At 41.9% G+C, this 12859-nt stretch overlaps 1 protein-coding gene across 1 annotated transcript in view; it reads right to left on the bottom strand.

The window, feature by feature from the left end:
- The window catches only part of ANO4 (anoctamin 4), a 216837-nt gene that overhangs the window by 144283 nt on the left and 59695 nt on the right, over window positions 1-12859 (bottom strand). Inside the window, exon 5 of the mRNA XM_068971475.1 lies at window positions 1934-2034. Within this exon, the coding sequence (XP_068827576.1) occupies window positions 1934-2034 (101 nt within the window). The remainder of the gene's footprint in view (window positions 1-1933; window positions 2035-12859) is intronic.

Below are 12859 nucleotides of genomic sequence, written 5' to 3'. Positions count from 1 at the left end.
ATCCAAGGAGACTAAACCTGGGATTCAGAAGTACAGTCTATAGGAAATAATAAAGGTAAGATTCCTGGAGGCATTTCAATGTCCAAACTGATGTTTGAACACTTTGTTGAACTGAAATGTCAGGACAATTCCTCTTTTGGAAATATACGCTGGATAAAAAGGTAATGTAAATTTTAAATGCACCAAGTTGTATCAAGTGAGGCTATGCTTAGGTAGAATCACATCAATATTAATAAGGCCAACTCATGGCCACTCGTTAACAGTATTTCCTCCTAAAATGTTGTCCTGCAGGAATTCCTCTCATGTAAAATTATTATTCACAGTTGTTATGGCTTTCATTTTATTGCCTGGATTGCATTCTCTGAATGCTGCATAAGAGAAGTGTTCATGTTGCTTGCAGGCGGCACTCTTCTGCTATTATGTAATGAGCGCACAGAGGTGTTATCTATGATACAGCCAGTTTCCTTAGGTTTCACTACCTTACTGTTATCGAAAGGTAGACCTTTTAAGCTCTGTTGGCTTTAAGCTGTTGGTCTGATCTATGACTCTGTCTAAGCATATATTTATTTTCCCTTTGGTCCTTATGTATGACATAGCATTAATTCACATTGATAAATTACTGATTGTGCAAACAACTGTTGATGGAAACAAAATTGGTATTCCTTCTCTCTCACTGATTACATATATTACATAATTTACATATAATTTTTAAAATCCTTGGGTTCCAAGATTTTCTTTGTAACATATTAAAAACAAAAATAAGTGAAAAATTTAGAACTACATTAGTCTCAATTCCTTTGAGAATTCTGCCTTAAGGAAAATACATGGTAGAAATCTCAGCCTCTATTTTGAATTTGTATTAGGATACAAAGACTAATAAACAAAGAAAATAAGATGCACCAGAGAGATATATTACAGGCTTATGAATGGAAATTGCCCTTCCCTAAATGTGTTCCTAGCATCTCTTCATTTCTAAGAATATAGATAGATCTTTGTCTCAATAACTCTCCACAGCTCATTAAGAGCTATACTTTAGAACTGGTCGTCTGCCTAATTTCTGCCCTCTGACTTGGTCGTTTTGGCAAATGGTGAACCAAAAGTAGGAAGTATTTAATTCTTTTGTCCCTTAAGAACTGTCCTTGGTACTATGCCCCTCCACCTCCTTTAAGAGATTCTATTATTTCTACATATCTTGGCATTCATAATTCAAAATTTAATACTTAATTTCATTTCTATTTAGCAAACAATCACTTTTTTTAATCTATAGGGAATATAAGAATATTCACTCTGAGATGGAGGAAAATTAATCCTTTAAAATAATTAAATTCATGCAAAGTACTTTATATTCCCCACTCTAGTGTTCTTGCCTGGAGAATCCCAGGGACGGGGGAGCCTCGTGGGCTGCCGTCTATGGGGTCGCACAGAGTTGGACACGACTGAAGCGACTTAGCAGCAGCAGCAGCAGGAATAAATATTGTGGTTTGCACAGCATTTATGACTTGACTCTTAAAATGCAAAAATAGTTATTTAAAAAAATAAGGTCACGTTTTCCTGAAATTTCTTGAACTTGCCGCAATGGAAGTAGACTTTAATTTTTTTCTGGAAGGGACCAGTCAGTAAGGACTTGTACCACTGATCCTGACATCTGGCCATTCAAAGAAGCAGGGTTTTAAAAAGTGGCACTTTGGCAATGATAATGCCACCTGGAAAATATTTCTTTCTCAACAGTCTATCCTTCTAAGGACTGCATTAGCCAGGCATTTTCACAAAAAGTCATGAAGTCATTATTAGCCATGAAGTTACTTATTGCATTTCCGAAACATTTAAAGGATGTTTTTCCTCTAACAGTGTTCCAGTCTGCATTTTGATTTTGTTTTGATAGAGGAGTGCACTAGCAGCAGAGAGAGTGGGGGAGAAATACTTTTACACCTACCTGAAAGGCATTCTTACATTCATTTGTTCTGCATATCTTCCAAGCACTTCCCATGGGGCATGCAACTTCACAAAGATAATGTCACTATTTATTAGAGAGGACTGAAACAGAAAAAAGAAACTAAATTGAAAAGTATATCCAAGTCTCCTATGGTTTCAATTGAACTGGAACTTAAAACACATGAACTTGTACAGAGTGTAAGATCAGAGGGCATTTTTCAGCAATAAGCTGGGTCCTTATGTGTGCACATATCCATTCAATCAATATGTTACTGTGTGTCAGGCTCTGGAGAACCAGCAGGGAAGAAAAGAGATACAGACGGTATTTACATTCTGCAAATACACACATGCAAAAGAAGACAGGCAAAAACAAGTTAACAGGAGAAAGAGATTCAGGGAGTTGAGTGTTCTGAAGACAACACAGTCTTGGGAGAAAAGTTGGAGTGGGATACCTATTTCCTTGGACAAAGGGTCAAAAAAAAAAGTCCTCTCTGAGGAGTGGACATGTGAGTTGAGATATAAAGGAGGAGCCAGTTGGGTAAAAAGCTGAATGTTCTGGGTGTAAAGCCCCTAGGCTGGGAAACAGCTTAGTATGTCCTATCGTGGAGGGGCAAGGAGGAGGGTGGAGGTGCTGAGGTGGATTAATCACAGAGACTGGCATGAGAAGAGGCTGGAAAGGTGAGCAGGAGCTAGTATGCAGTGGTTCACAGGCCACAACAACACAGTTAAACTTTATGCTAGGTACACGGGGAAGTCATTTTGAATTAGGTGTTCAAAGACCACTGTGGCTGCTGCATGGAAGACAAAGAATAAGGAGAGTCACAGTGAAACGGAGAGAGAGATGCTCTCAATCATTCAGGCAAAAGCAATAGTTGGTGGTGGTGGGGATAAAGGGAACTAAGAGATGTGTCTTAAATCTGGCCAGCATCAGCAAGGCTTTTTCAAAGGACTGTGCTCTTTGGCCCCAAACCTTTGCCTTCTTCGGGGCTTTTTATCAACACAGAACTTAGGGCCGTAAAACTAAGACTTCACACCCCATTAACTACCCAACAGGTTTTGGTCTCTGCCTCTGGTGGCAGGGACATCCCTTATTAGGAGATTTCCTTTAGAAGTCATTTCCCAGGGTGAGGGCTGAGTTGTGGAAGGATGTGGAAGAAAGATGAGAAACAGTTAAGCCAGAGCTTAATGAGCCAAATGACCAATTACTTATCCTTATCTTTTCACACAGGTTCATCCTGAACTGCATACCATTTAAGTGTTTATAGTTTAAGAAAATCAATTTAAAATTTCATAGTTTAAGATGTATTGGGCCTTTGTGGCTGAACTCTCCTTATAACAGTATCTATACACAAGTCAATGTTTTTACACACCTGACAAAAAACCTCAACTTTATGCTTCAGCAGGGGTACATTTGCACTGTAGGGAATTGTTTTTACATTGCAGATGAAAGGCAACTGTAATTCATTTTTCGTATTTTCATTCAGGGTCTTCTGGCTGGACTTGTAAATATTGTATTTAAGGCCTAAGAACACCTCAAGATATTATGGAAAAGCAAACTGGTATCAACAACATTCTCAGAAACTTTGGCGATGCTGACTTTCCCATGGGGAGAAGGGCCAGGATCCAAGTGCACAATGGTGAAGGGGAACCCCTGATATTGGTTAGAAAAAAAAAAATCAAATTTTCTGGCAGTTCAGGCTGAAATAAGGTTTTATCTTTCAACGTAGGACAAGCAGATACCTATCTTTAAGCCCCCTGAGAACAAGGAAAGCTTCTGTTATTCATGGTTGAATCCTTGGCCCCAGAACAGTTCCTGCTATTGAAGAAGCTCTCAACCAGTATTTGCCTGGTGGTGGTTTAATTGCTGTCATGCCCGACTCTTGTGATCCCGTGGACTGTAGCCCACCAGGCTCCTCTGTCCGAGGGATTCTCCAGGAAAGAATACTGGAGTGGGTTGCCATTTTCTTCTCCAGGGGATCTCCCCAACTCAGGGATTGAATCTGGGTCTCCTGCATTGCAGGCCGATTCTTTACCAACTGAGCCAGCAGGGAAGCCCTGGTGGAATGTGAACAGTTCGTCCTGGCCCAGGTAAAAATTGGGAGCCCTGGTGACAGAGGTTAAAGCATCTGCCTACAATGCGGGAGACCTGGGTTCAATCCCTGGGTGGGGAAGATCCCCTGGAGAAGGAAATCGCAACCCACTCCAGTATTCTTGCCTGGAGAATCCCATGGACGGAGGAGCCTGGTGGGCTACAGTCCATGGGGTCACAAAGAGTCGGACACGACTGAGCGACTTGACTTAACTTATGAAGCAGGAAGTGATGAAAATGAGGTGACTCTTGGAGCCCACGTAGCTGTTGTTTGCAAACGAGGTATTCACCCAGGGAACAAACACACCAGCAACCACTTAAATGCTGAGTCTCTTCACAAACTTCTTACTGTTTAGTAACCCACTACTTCCCTACACTGAGTGCTCACAGCCATGTAGCCAGGTAGAGAGTGAATGAGCTCATGGGTGGCAATGTCTGTGTAAGAACACGTAGAAACACAGCTCGCACACACTCTGAGAGAGTCTCAAAGATAATCAGTTGAACCTCCCTGTGCTTTGGAAAAGAATGCCACTTGTTTTTCCATATATAATAGTTTTCCAAGTTAAAAAGCAGAAGACATACTATATATCCTAAAAATGGGCCTTTTTGTTTATACTAAAGATACACTTCAGTATCTGAAGTGTAATGGCTCTGCACTCTCAATACAGGGGGCCCAGGTTCGATCCCTGGTCAGGCAAGTAGAGCCCACAGGCTGCAACTAAAGACTTCATATGCTTCAGCTAAAGATCATGCATGCCACAACTAAGACCCGGCACAGCCAAATACAATTTTAAAAAAGAAAAACGAAAAGATACGCTTTAGAGTCTGGGAAGGTTTTGCAGCTTCCTCACTTGGGAGGTTTCATGGTGATACTAGGAATTCTTTAAATTTGCCTAGTTTTCTGACAAGGTTCTCACTTCCTGTTGTTTCTTCTCCATCTTCTCACGAGAGGAAGAGTAAAATTGTGGAAAATAAAGAAGACAAAATGGCCACAGGACTGACAGAATCAACTAAACCTTGATTTAGAGAATGAAATCTTAGAATACACTCTCTTCACAGAATTACTGTGATTGCCAGTTTTACAGAAAATATACAATCTACCTCAAGAATAATCATTTTGTAGATCTCCCATGAATATATGAACACACAAGGGAGGATACAATACTATATCCAATTCAGGGCATATTCTAAGTGCCATACTTCTGTGTATGAAAAAGCCAAGTTCATTATCTGAACACATACTGAGTCAACTAAAATTCTCATGTGGGATTTCAACCATTTTCTGCATAAATGAACAACTGCTTTGAGTCACTCAGTATGATTTTTAAAAAACTCCATTTTCTTCTTATTTCAATTATAACAATGATTATAAAGCCTGTTATATTTATTTTATAGCATCACTTTATTATATTTAGTGCTGTATAATTTTATAAGCACTTTTACACATTACCTCCTTTTATTCTCAAACTTGTAAGAGAGGCTTTACTTTCCTAAGAAAGGAGAGAGTAAGTAATTCACCCACAGCTAAACTGAAAGTTCGTTTCACTCAGATCTGAATCCCCACCCACATCCCTTGACTCTGTCCACTTTATCTGAGGTTTAAATAAATCCACGGCCTTTACATGCATTGAAGACACATAATCTCTGAATTCTTCATCAGTTTACACGAAGAGGGGAAATTAAGCAGTATTTAAGATTATCTTGATAATCTTGAGAAAAGTGTTAACTGAATTCCCTTGAATGATGATGGGTGTCTATTCATGTGTTCTGTGTGTGGAGGGGTCTGCGTGTGTGCATGCCTGTGTCTATGTGCATATGGGGCTTATTATTTTCTGTTTTTAAGGAGAAACTGAACTTCAGCTCAGAAAAATAAACGTGAAACATGACTGCTAATTATATGGCTCATACATCACTCTTTTTCTCGAGTACTGAATGATTATACTACTGGGTCTAAATAGGTTTTCCTTCTTATTAAGTAATCCTTTCCACATAAATTCAAGTGTGCAAGTACCAAAATGAAGAGAAATGAAAATGATTTTTTGAAACAGAGTTGTTTCATTCATATACTACAATAAAAAACCCTTAGGTTAGAACCTTGGGGAGAAGAAAAATGACCATTTAGAGGAGTTTGAAAAATCTCCTTAGAAGAATGACTGGAGAAATTAAAAAGTACCATGGAAAACACCTGGAATAGAAAAAGGTAAGAGCCACAGAAAACTTTTCTTCTTTCTTGTTCATTCAACAAAAACATATTGAACACGATCTATGTATAGATTCTGGGAATGCAAAGATATATAAACTGTGGTCTTTGCCTTGAAGGTTAGATAAGGTAGCCATAAGGAAAAAAATTAATAGCATGCCATTACCTAAGCCAAGCAATCCACCTTTTAAAAATGCGCAAATGTACACATCTCTTTATCTCATGACCCCCAAAACAATGGCTGAAGAGAGGACACTAATGAAGAAAAGCTTTGGGAGTGGGGGCATGGAGGTACATCACAAACTTACTTTAGGACATATTCAGTTCTTTACACCCATGAAAAGACATCTTGTGGGTGGATAAATGAGTCCAGACCAGACTGTGTCTGGAGCTTAGGGGAGCAGTCTGAGTCAGAGATACAAAATAAATATGGCCAGGAGACAGTCAATGTTTAAATCCATGGGACTGGATAAGGTCAGTTCTGAAGAGAATACAGGGACAGAGCCACGTGGGTAGCTGCAACACAGAGGGCAGATAGGGATGCAGACTCAGGCTCAACTGCAGATATTCACATATCTACCTCTTACCAGCTCTGTGATCCTGGCCAAGCTACTGGCCCTCTCTGTGCTTCAGTCTGTTCAACTGTAAAATGGGAAATGACAGCAACAGCTATCAGTTGAGTTGTACTCAGTTCAGTCGCTCAGTCACGTCCACCTCTTTGAGACCCCGTGAATTGCAGCACGCCAGGCCTCCCTGTCCATCAACAACTCCCAGAGTTTACTCAAACTCATGTCCATCGAGTCAGTGATGCCATCCAGCCATCTCATCCTCTGTCGTCCCCTTTTCCTCCTGCCCCCAATCCCTCCCAGCATCAGAGTCTTTTCCAGTGAGTCAACTCTTCGTATGAGGTGGCCAAAGTACTGGAGTTTCAGCTTTAGCATCCTTTCTTCCAAAGAACACCCAGGACTGATCTTCATTATGATGGACTGGTTGGATCTCCTTGCAGTCCAAGTGACTCTCAAGAGTCTTCTCCAACACCATAGTTCAAAACTATCAATTCTTCGGCACTCAGCTTTCTTCACAGTCCAATTCTCACATCCATACATTACCACTGGAAAAACCATAGCCTTGACTAGACGGACCTTTGTTGGTAAAGTTATGTCTCTGCTTTATTTAAAAAATATAAATTTATTTTAATAGGAGGTTAATTAGTTTAAAATATTGTATTGGTTTTGTCATACATCAACATGAATCCACCACAGGTATACACATGTTCCCCATCCTGAACCCTCCACCCTTCCTTCCCCATACCATCCCTCTGGGTTGTCCCAGTGCACCAGCCCCAAGCATCCAGTATCATGCATTGAACCTGGTCTGGCAATTCATTTCATATATGATATTATACATGTTTCAATGCCTTTCTCCCAAATCATCCCACCCTCTTCCTCTCCCACAGAGTCCAAAAGACTGTTCTATACATCTGTGTCTCTTTTGCTGGCTCGCATACAGGGTTATCATTACCATCTTTCTAAATTCCATATATATGCGTTAGTATACTGTATTGGTGTTTTTCTTTCTGGGTTACTTCACTTTGTATAATAGGCTCCAGTTTCATCCATCTCATTAGAACTGATTCAAATGTATTCTTTTTAATGGCTGAGTAATACTCCATTGTGTACATGTACCACAGCTTTCTTATCCATTCATCTGCTGATGGACATCTAGGTTGCTTCCATGTCCTGGCTATTATAAACAGTGCTGCAAAGAACATCGGGGTACACATGTCTCTTTCAATTCTGGTTTCCTCGGTGTATATGCCCAGCAGTGGGAGGCTATCTAGGTTGGTCATAATTTTCCTTTCAAGGAGTAAGCATCTTTTAATTTTATGGCTGCAATCACCATCTGCAGTGATTCTGGAGCCCCCCAAAATAAAGTCTGACACTGTTTCCACTGTTTCCCCATCTATTTGCCATGAAGTGATGGGACCAGATGCCATGATCTTAGTTTTCTAAATGTTGTATTAAATGGCATAAAACAGGTGAGGTACTCATAGTACATCCGAAAACATGTTAGCATTATCCCCAAGAAGGGCCGTAGCACACTGGGGGTTGGGGGGGAGGGGGGAAGAACACAGCACTACTGGTTACCTAGTTACAATTGTGAATGTGACAAATAAGAAACTACCATCTGAAAAGAACTTTCCAGGCTTTGACTACAAGTCTAAACCAGAAGAAATTCTGAAAGTCAAGTTCCCAATGCCCATCTCCTTTCCCTCCACAGTCCCTACATATTCCTCCAAGGACATCCATTTATTCATTCATCAGACATTCACTGAGTGACTACTACATATCAGGAATCAAGACTGTCGGGAGAAATAACAATAACTTCAGATATGCAGATGAGACCACCCTTATGGCAGAAAGTGAAGAAGAACTAAAGAGCCTCTTGATGAAAGTGAAAGAGGAGAGTGAAAAAGTTAACTTAAAACTCAGCATTCAGAAAACTGAGATCATGGCATCCAGGCCCATCATTTCATGGCAAATAGATGGGGAAACAGTGGAACCAGTGACAGACTTTATTTTGGGGGGCTCCAAAATCACTGTGGATGGTGACTGCAGCCATGAAATTAAAAGACGCTTGCTCCTTGGAAGAAAAGTTATGACCAACCTAGACAGCATATTAAAAAGCAGAGATCTTTACCAACAAAGGTCTGTCTAGTCAAAGCTATGGTTTTTCCAGTAGTCATGTATGGACGTGAGAGTTGGACTATAAAGAAAGCTGAGCGCCGAAGAATTGATGCTTTTGAACTGTGGTGTTGGAGAAGACTCTTGAGAGTCCCTTGGACAACAAGGAGATCCAACCAGTCCATTAGGAAATCAGTCCTGAATATTCATTGGAAGGACTGATGCTGAAGCTGAAACTCCAATACTTTGGCCACCTGATGCAAACAGCTGACTCATTTGAAAATACCCTGATGCTGGGAAAGATTGAAGGCAGGCAGAGAAGGGGATGACAGAGGATGAGATGGTTGGATGGCATCACTGACTCAATGGACATGAGTTTGAGTGAGCTCTGGGAGTTGGTGATGGACAGGGAGGCCTGGCGTGCTACAGTCCATGGGGTTGCAAAGAGTCAGACATGACTGAGCAACTGAACTGAACTGGCATATAAGGTTCTCTGCCAGGTGGTTAGATGTATTACAGTCATCCAAATTTACAGTCTGGAGACAGACATTAAACAACAAATAAACATATGTGTTAAAATTACAAAAAGTTGTAAAAAAGATAAGAATATAGTGCTGAGGGCCAGAAGACGTGGGATACTTGCTTTAGTTGCTTTAGATCAGCCGTTTGATCCCTGCAGGCGTAACAGCCAACCTCAGATTCAAAAGGTGAGAAGGATGCCAGTCATGGGAGAAGCCAAGTGAAACGCATTCCAAGCAGAGAGGACAGCAAGTATGAAGACCCTGAGAGCAGAGACAACACCAGGAACCAAAGCCTCCAGTGACTGGACACTGTAAAGTGTGAGGCAGGGAGAATACCTGATCACAGGGCTGAAGAGGAGAGCTGGGAACAGACCCTGCCAGGCCAGGTTCAATGCTGTTAGGAGTCTGAATTTTATTTTCTAAGGTCAATGCAAAGTTACCAATGGGTTAAAGGCGGAGAGGTGATGGCATCACTTGTTACAGAAAATATACCCTGGGGACTTCCTTGGTGGTCCAATGGCTAAGATTCTGGACTCTTATGCAGGGAATCTAGGTTTGATCCTTGGTTAGGAAACTAGATGCCACAACTAAAGAGTTTGCCGGCTGCAGCTAAAGATCCTGCATGTCACAACTACAGAACCCACATGTTTCAATAAAGACTGAAGATCCTGCGTGCCACAACTAAGACCCAAGGCAGCCAAATAAATAAATATTTTTTAAAAATAAAACACAATCTGAGTAACCCATGGGGAATTCCTACAGGGACCACAGGACTGAAAAGTTCACTAGGAAAGTTACTCCAGGAGGCCAGTTGAGACAAGACAGTGGCTGGAACCAGAATATGGGCATGACTACAGGGGAGAAATGGACAGATTTGAGATTTACCTGGAGGTAAATTTGGGATTGGTCCAGTGAGAGTGAGAAAAAATCCAGTGTCTTAGAATCCTGTGCAGGTTGCTCTGCCCAGGAAACTGGGATGGTTACTACCATGCACTGATACAGAGGACAGTCAGGGAGAAGAAGGTTGATGATTTTGGGATATGTATGCTTGAAGTACCTGGGTGATAGTTACATAGAAGGTTGAAGTAGGCAAATGGATACAGGAGTCTGGCTCTCAGAGGGTAGGACTTACTGAGAATCACAGGTGTGTAGCTGATATTTAAAAGCACAGAACTTGATGAGATCACCAAAGGAAAGAGTGGAGGAAAGTGGGAAGGACCAAGTCTCAGGGCACGCTAACACTTAAGAGGTTTGGAAGAGGAGAAAGCAACCATCAAAGAGGTCAGAAGGAGCCATCAGAGAAGGAGGTGGGAAACAAAGAGAGGGACAAAGCAGAAGCCAGGAGAACTGGGATGAAGTGATGAGCAGCACTGGATAAGCCAGGGGCAGTTTAGGTCACCCTTCCAGCGGATACTGGGCTGCTGCACAGAGGTGACCTTGATCAGCAGTGCTCCTGGCCGCAGCCTTGCTGCTGCAGCCGCCTCCCCTTCACCTGCTTACCCTGCCCATGGCTGGGTCCTGATTCTAATGCAAAGCTGAGGGGGATCTCTGCTCTCACAGTGTCCAGCTTGTTCCTTGAAGGGAAGCTGGGAACATCCATGTTCCAGCTGGTTCTCCTGAGTCACAGCTGTGTCCGAGGCAGGCACACAGGTCCTACGCCATGTCCCTCTCCCAGCACGCCTCTGTACCACACAGCACACACCAACCAGTGAACGAAGCCCACAACTCCCCTGGTCCACGCTGCCGAGAGCTGCCAGCTATCTGAGAACATCTCATCAAGAGATGAGAAGCGGCTCTGTACTCAGGGTTCTGAGGCTGTGGTTTTCCTACACTTTCTCCATGGATTCCCAGGTGCTGAACACCCCTGGCAATGTCTCAGGTTTCCCCAGATGGACATGCAGCAGGGACCTCCCACTCTCTCTCCCTCACGACATACACATATCTCTGATTTCAAAGAAAATTCTCACTGCAATTGTGAGTTTTGTTTGACCCTATGATGCTTGTCTGAATGAGATCATGATCATGGACAGAGTCATACATGGAGGATATGTGTGCATGCAGAAGAAATGGGCTAGATCTCATGTCTGCCATAGAAACCTTATCCTTGGGAAATTTTTATAAATCTGTTTTCATTTCAGGTCCGTTTTCGCTGATTGGGTTCTAATGAAACACGATGGTGGCCCTTTTTAAAAGGTAGCAGGAGAAAGGAAAGCAATTTTAAAGGATTTGGTTAATCATTTCTTCATCAAATATTTATTGCCTTGTGCTGGGGAAGGGTCATTTATGTTATCATAAGGCAATTGGCTTTGGGCTATACACAAATTAGATCATTCCTGCCTCTGAGATGCTAATATCTAAGCCACAGAGATAAAAACTATATGTGAAATTTGGTAGAATTACACAAGAGCTAAATGATGATATGCAACCTTTCTTTGGGCACTGAAGAGAAATAGAATGGAGCAAGCATATAGTGTAATTGTTAAAAGTCCCAGCTTTGGAGTTAGGGGTCAAGTGCCAGACCTGCTATTAGTAACTGGTGACCTTGAATAAGGTATTTAATCTCTGTAAGCCTCAATTCTCTCATCTGTGAAACGGGAACAATAGCAGCACTTATTTCAGAGTTCTTCTGAGGACTATAGGGTTTAAGGGATGCAAAGTACTTAGCTATTTCCTTATGCACATAAAATACACTTTAAATGGTAAGAAGGAAGGCTTGTGAATTATTAAAGTGAAAGTGTTAGTTGCTCAGCTAAGTCCCACTCTTTGCAACCCCAGGGGGTGTAGCCCATTAGGCTCCTCCATCCATGGAATTCTCTAGGCAAGAATACTAAAGTGGATACCCATTTCCTTCTCCAGGGAATCTTCCCGACCCAGGGACTGAACCCAGATCTTCTGCACTGTGGGCAGGTTCATTAGAGCATTTGAAAATATGTTTTAAAGTTAAAGCTTTAATTGAGAAACAAGATTTCTTTCTTCCCACCTGGTTTCCCGATTTTGGCCATGAAAGTATAGCTATGGAACATTAGGAACAAAGAGGTGTTTGCCTGGAGGTTACGAGGAGGGGCAGCTGCATGTGAAAACTGAACAGGTTCCTTTCCATGGACATCACAGAGGGCCTGGCTCACAGGAAGCCATCTTGCTCCAACTTGTAAGCTCATTTGATTCATCTAAGATACAAGTGCATCCTGGGATTATATTTGTGCCAAACAGGGAAAGGGAACAGGTGAGAAGGGAAGGAAACAGGGGAAGGAATATAGCCCCCATGGGTCTAGGTCAGTCCCAGGGTACCCTAAAGTCAACTAGGGGCCCTGCAAGAGGCTATCGAAATTAAAAAGGCCACCTCACCTCAAAAGGTGATCTCCATAACCTTGAAGACAACTGTCTTAAAAGAGCTGAAACTTCATGAGAGCAGAGAAGACTAAAGGAGGCCTAG

This window comes from Capricornis sumatraensis, chromosome 4 (assembly GCF_032405125.1).
Source record: "Capricornis sumatraensis isolate serow.1 chromosome 4, serow.2, whole genome shotgun sequence".
Classification (NCBI taxonomy): domain Eukaryota; kingdom Metazoa; phylum Chordata; class Mammalia; order Artiodactyla; family Bovidae; genus Capricornis; species Capricornis sumatraensis.
This window is presented reverse-complemented; position numbering and strand designations above follow the sequence as displayed.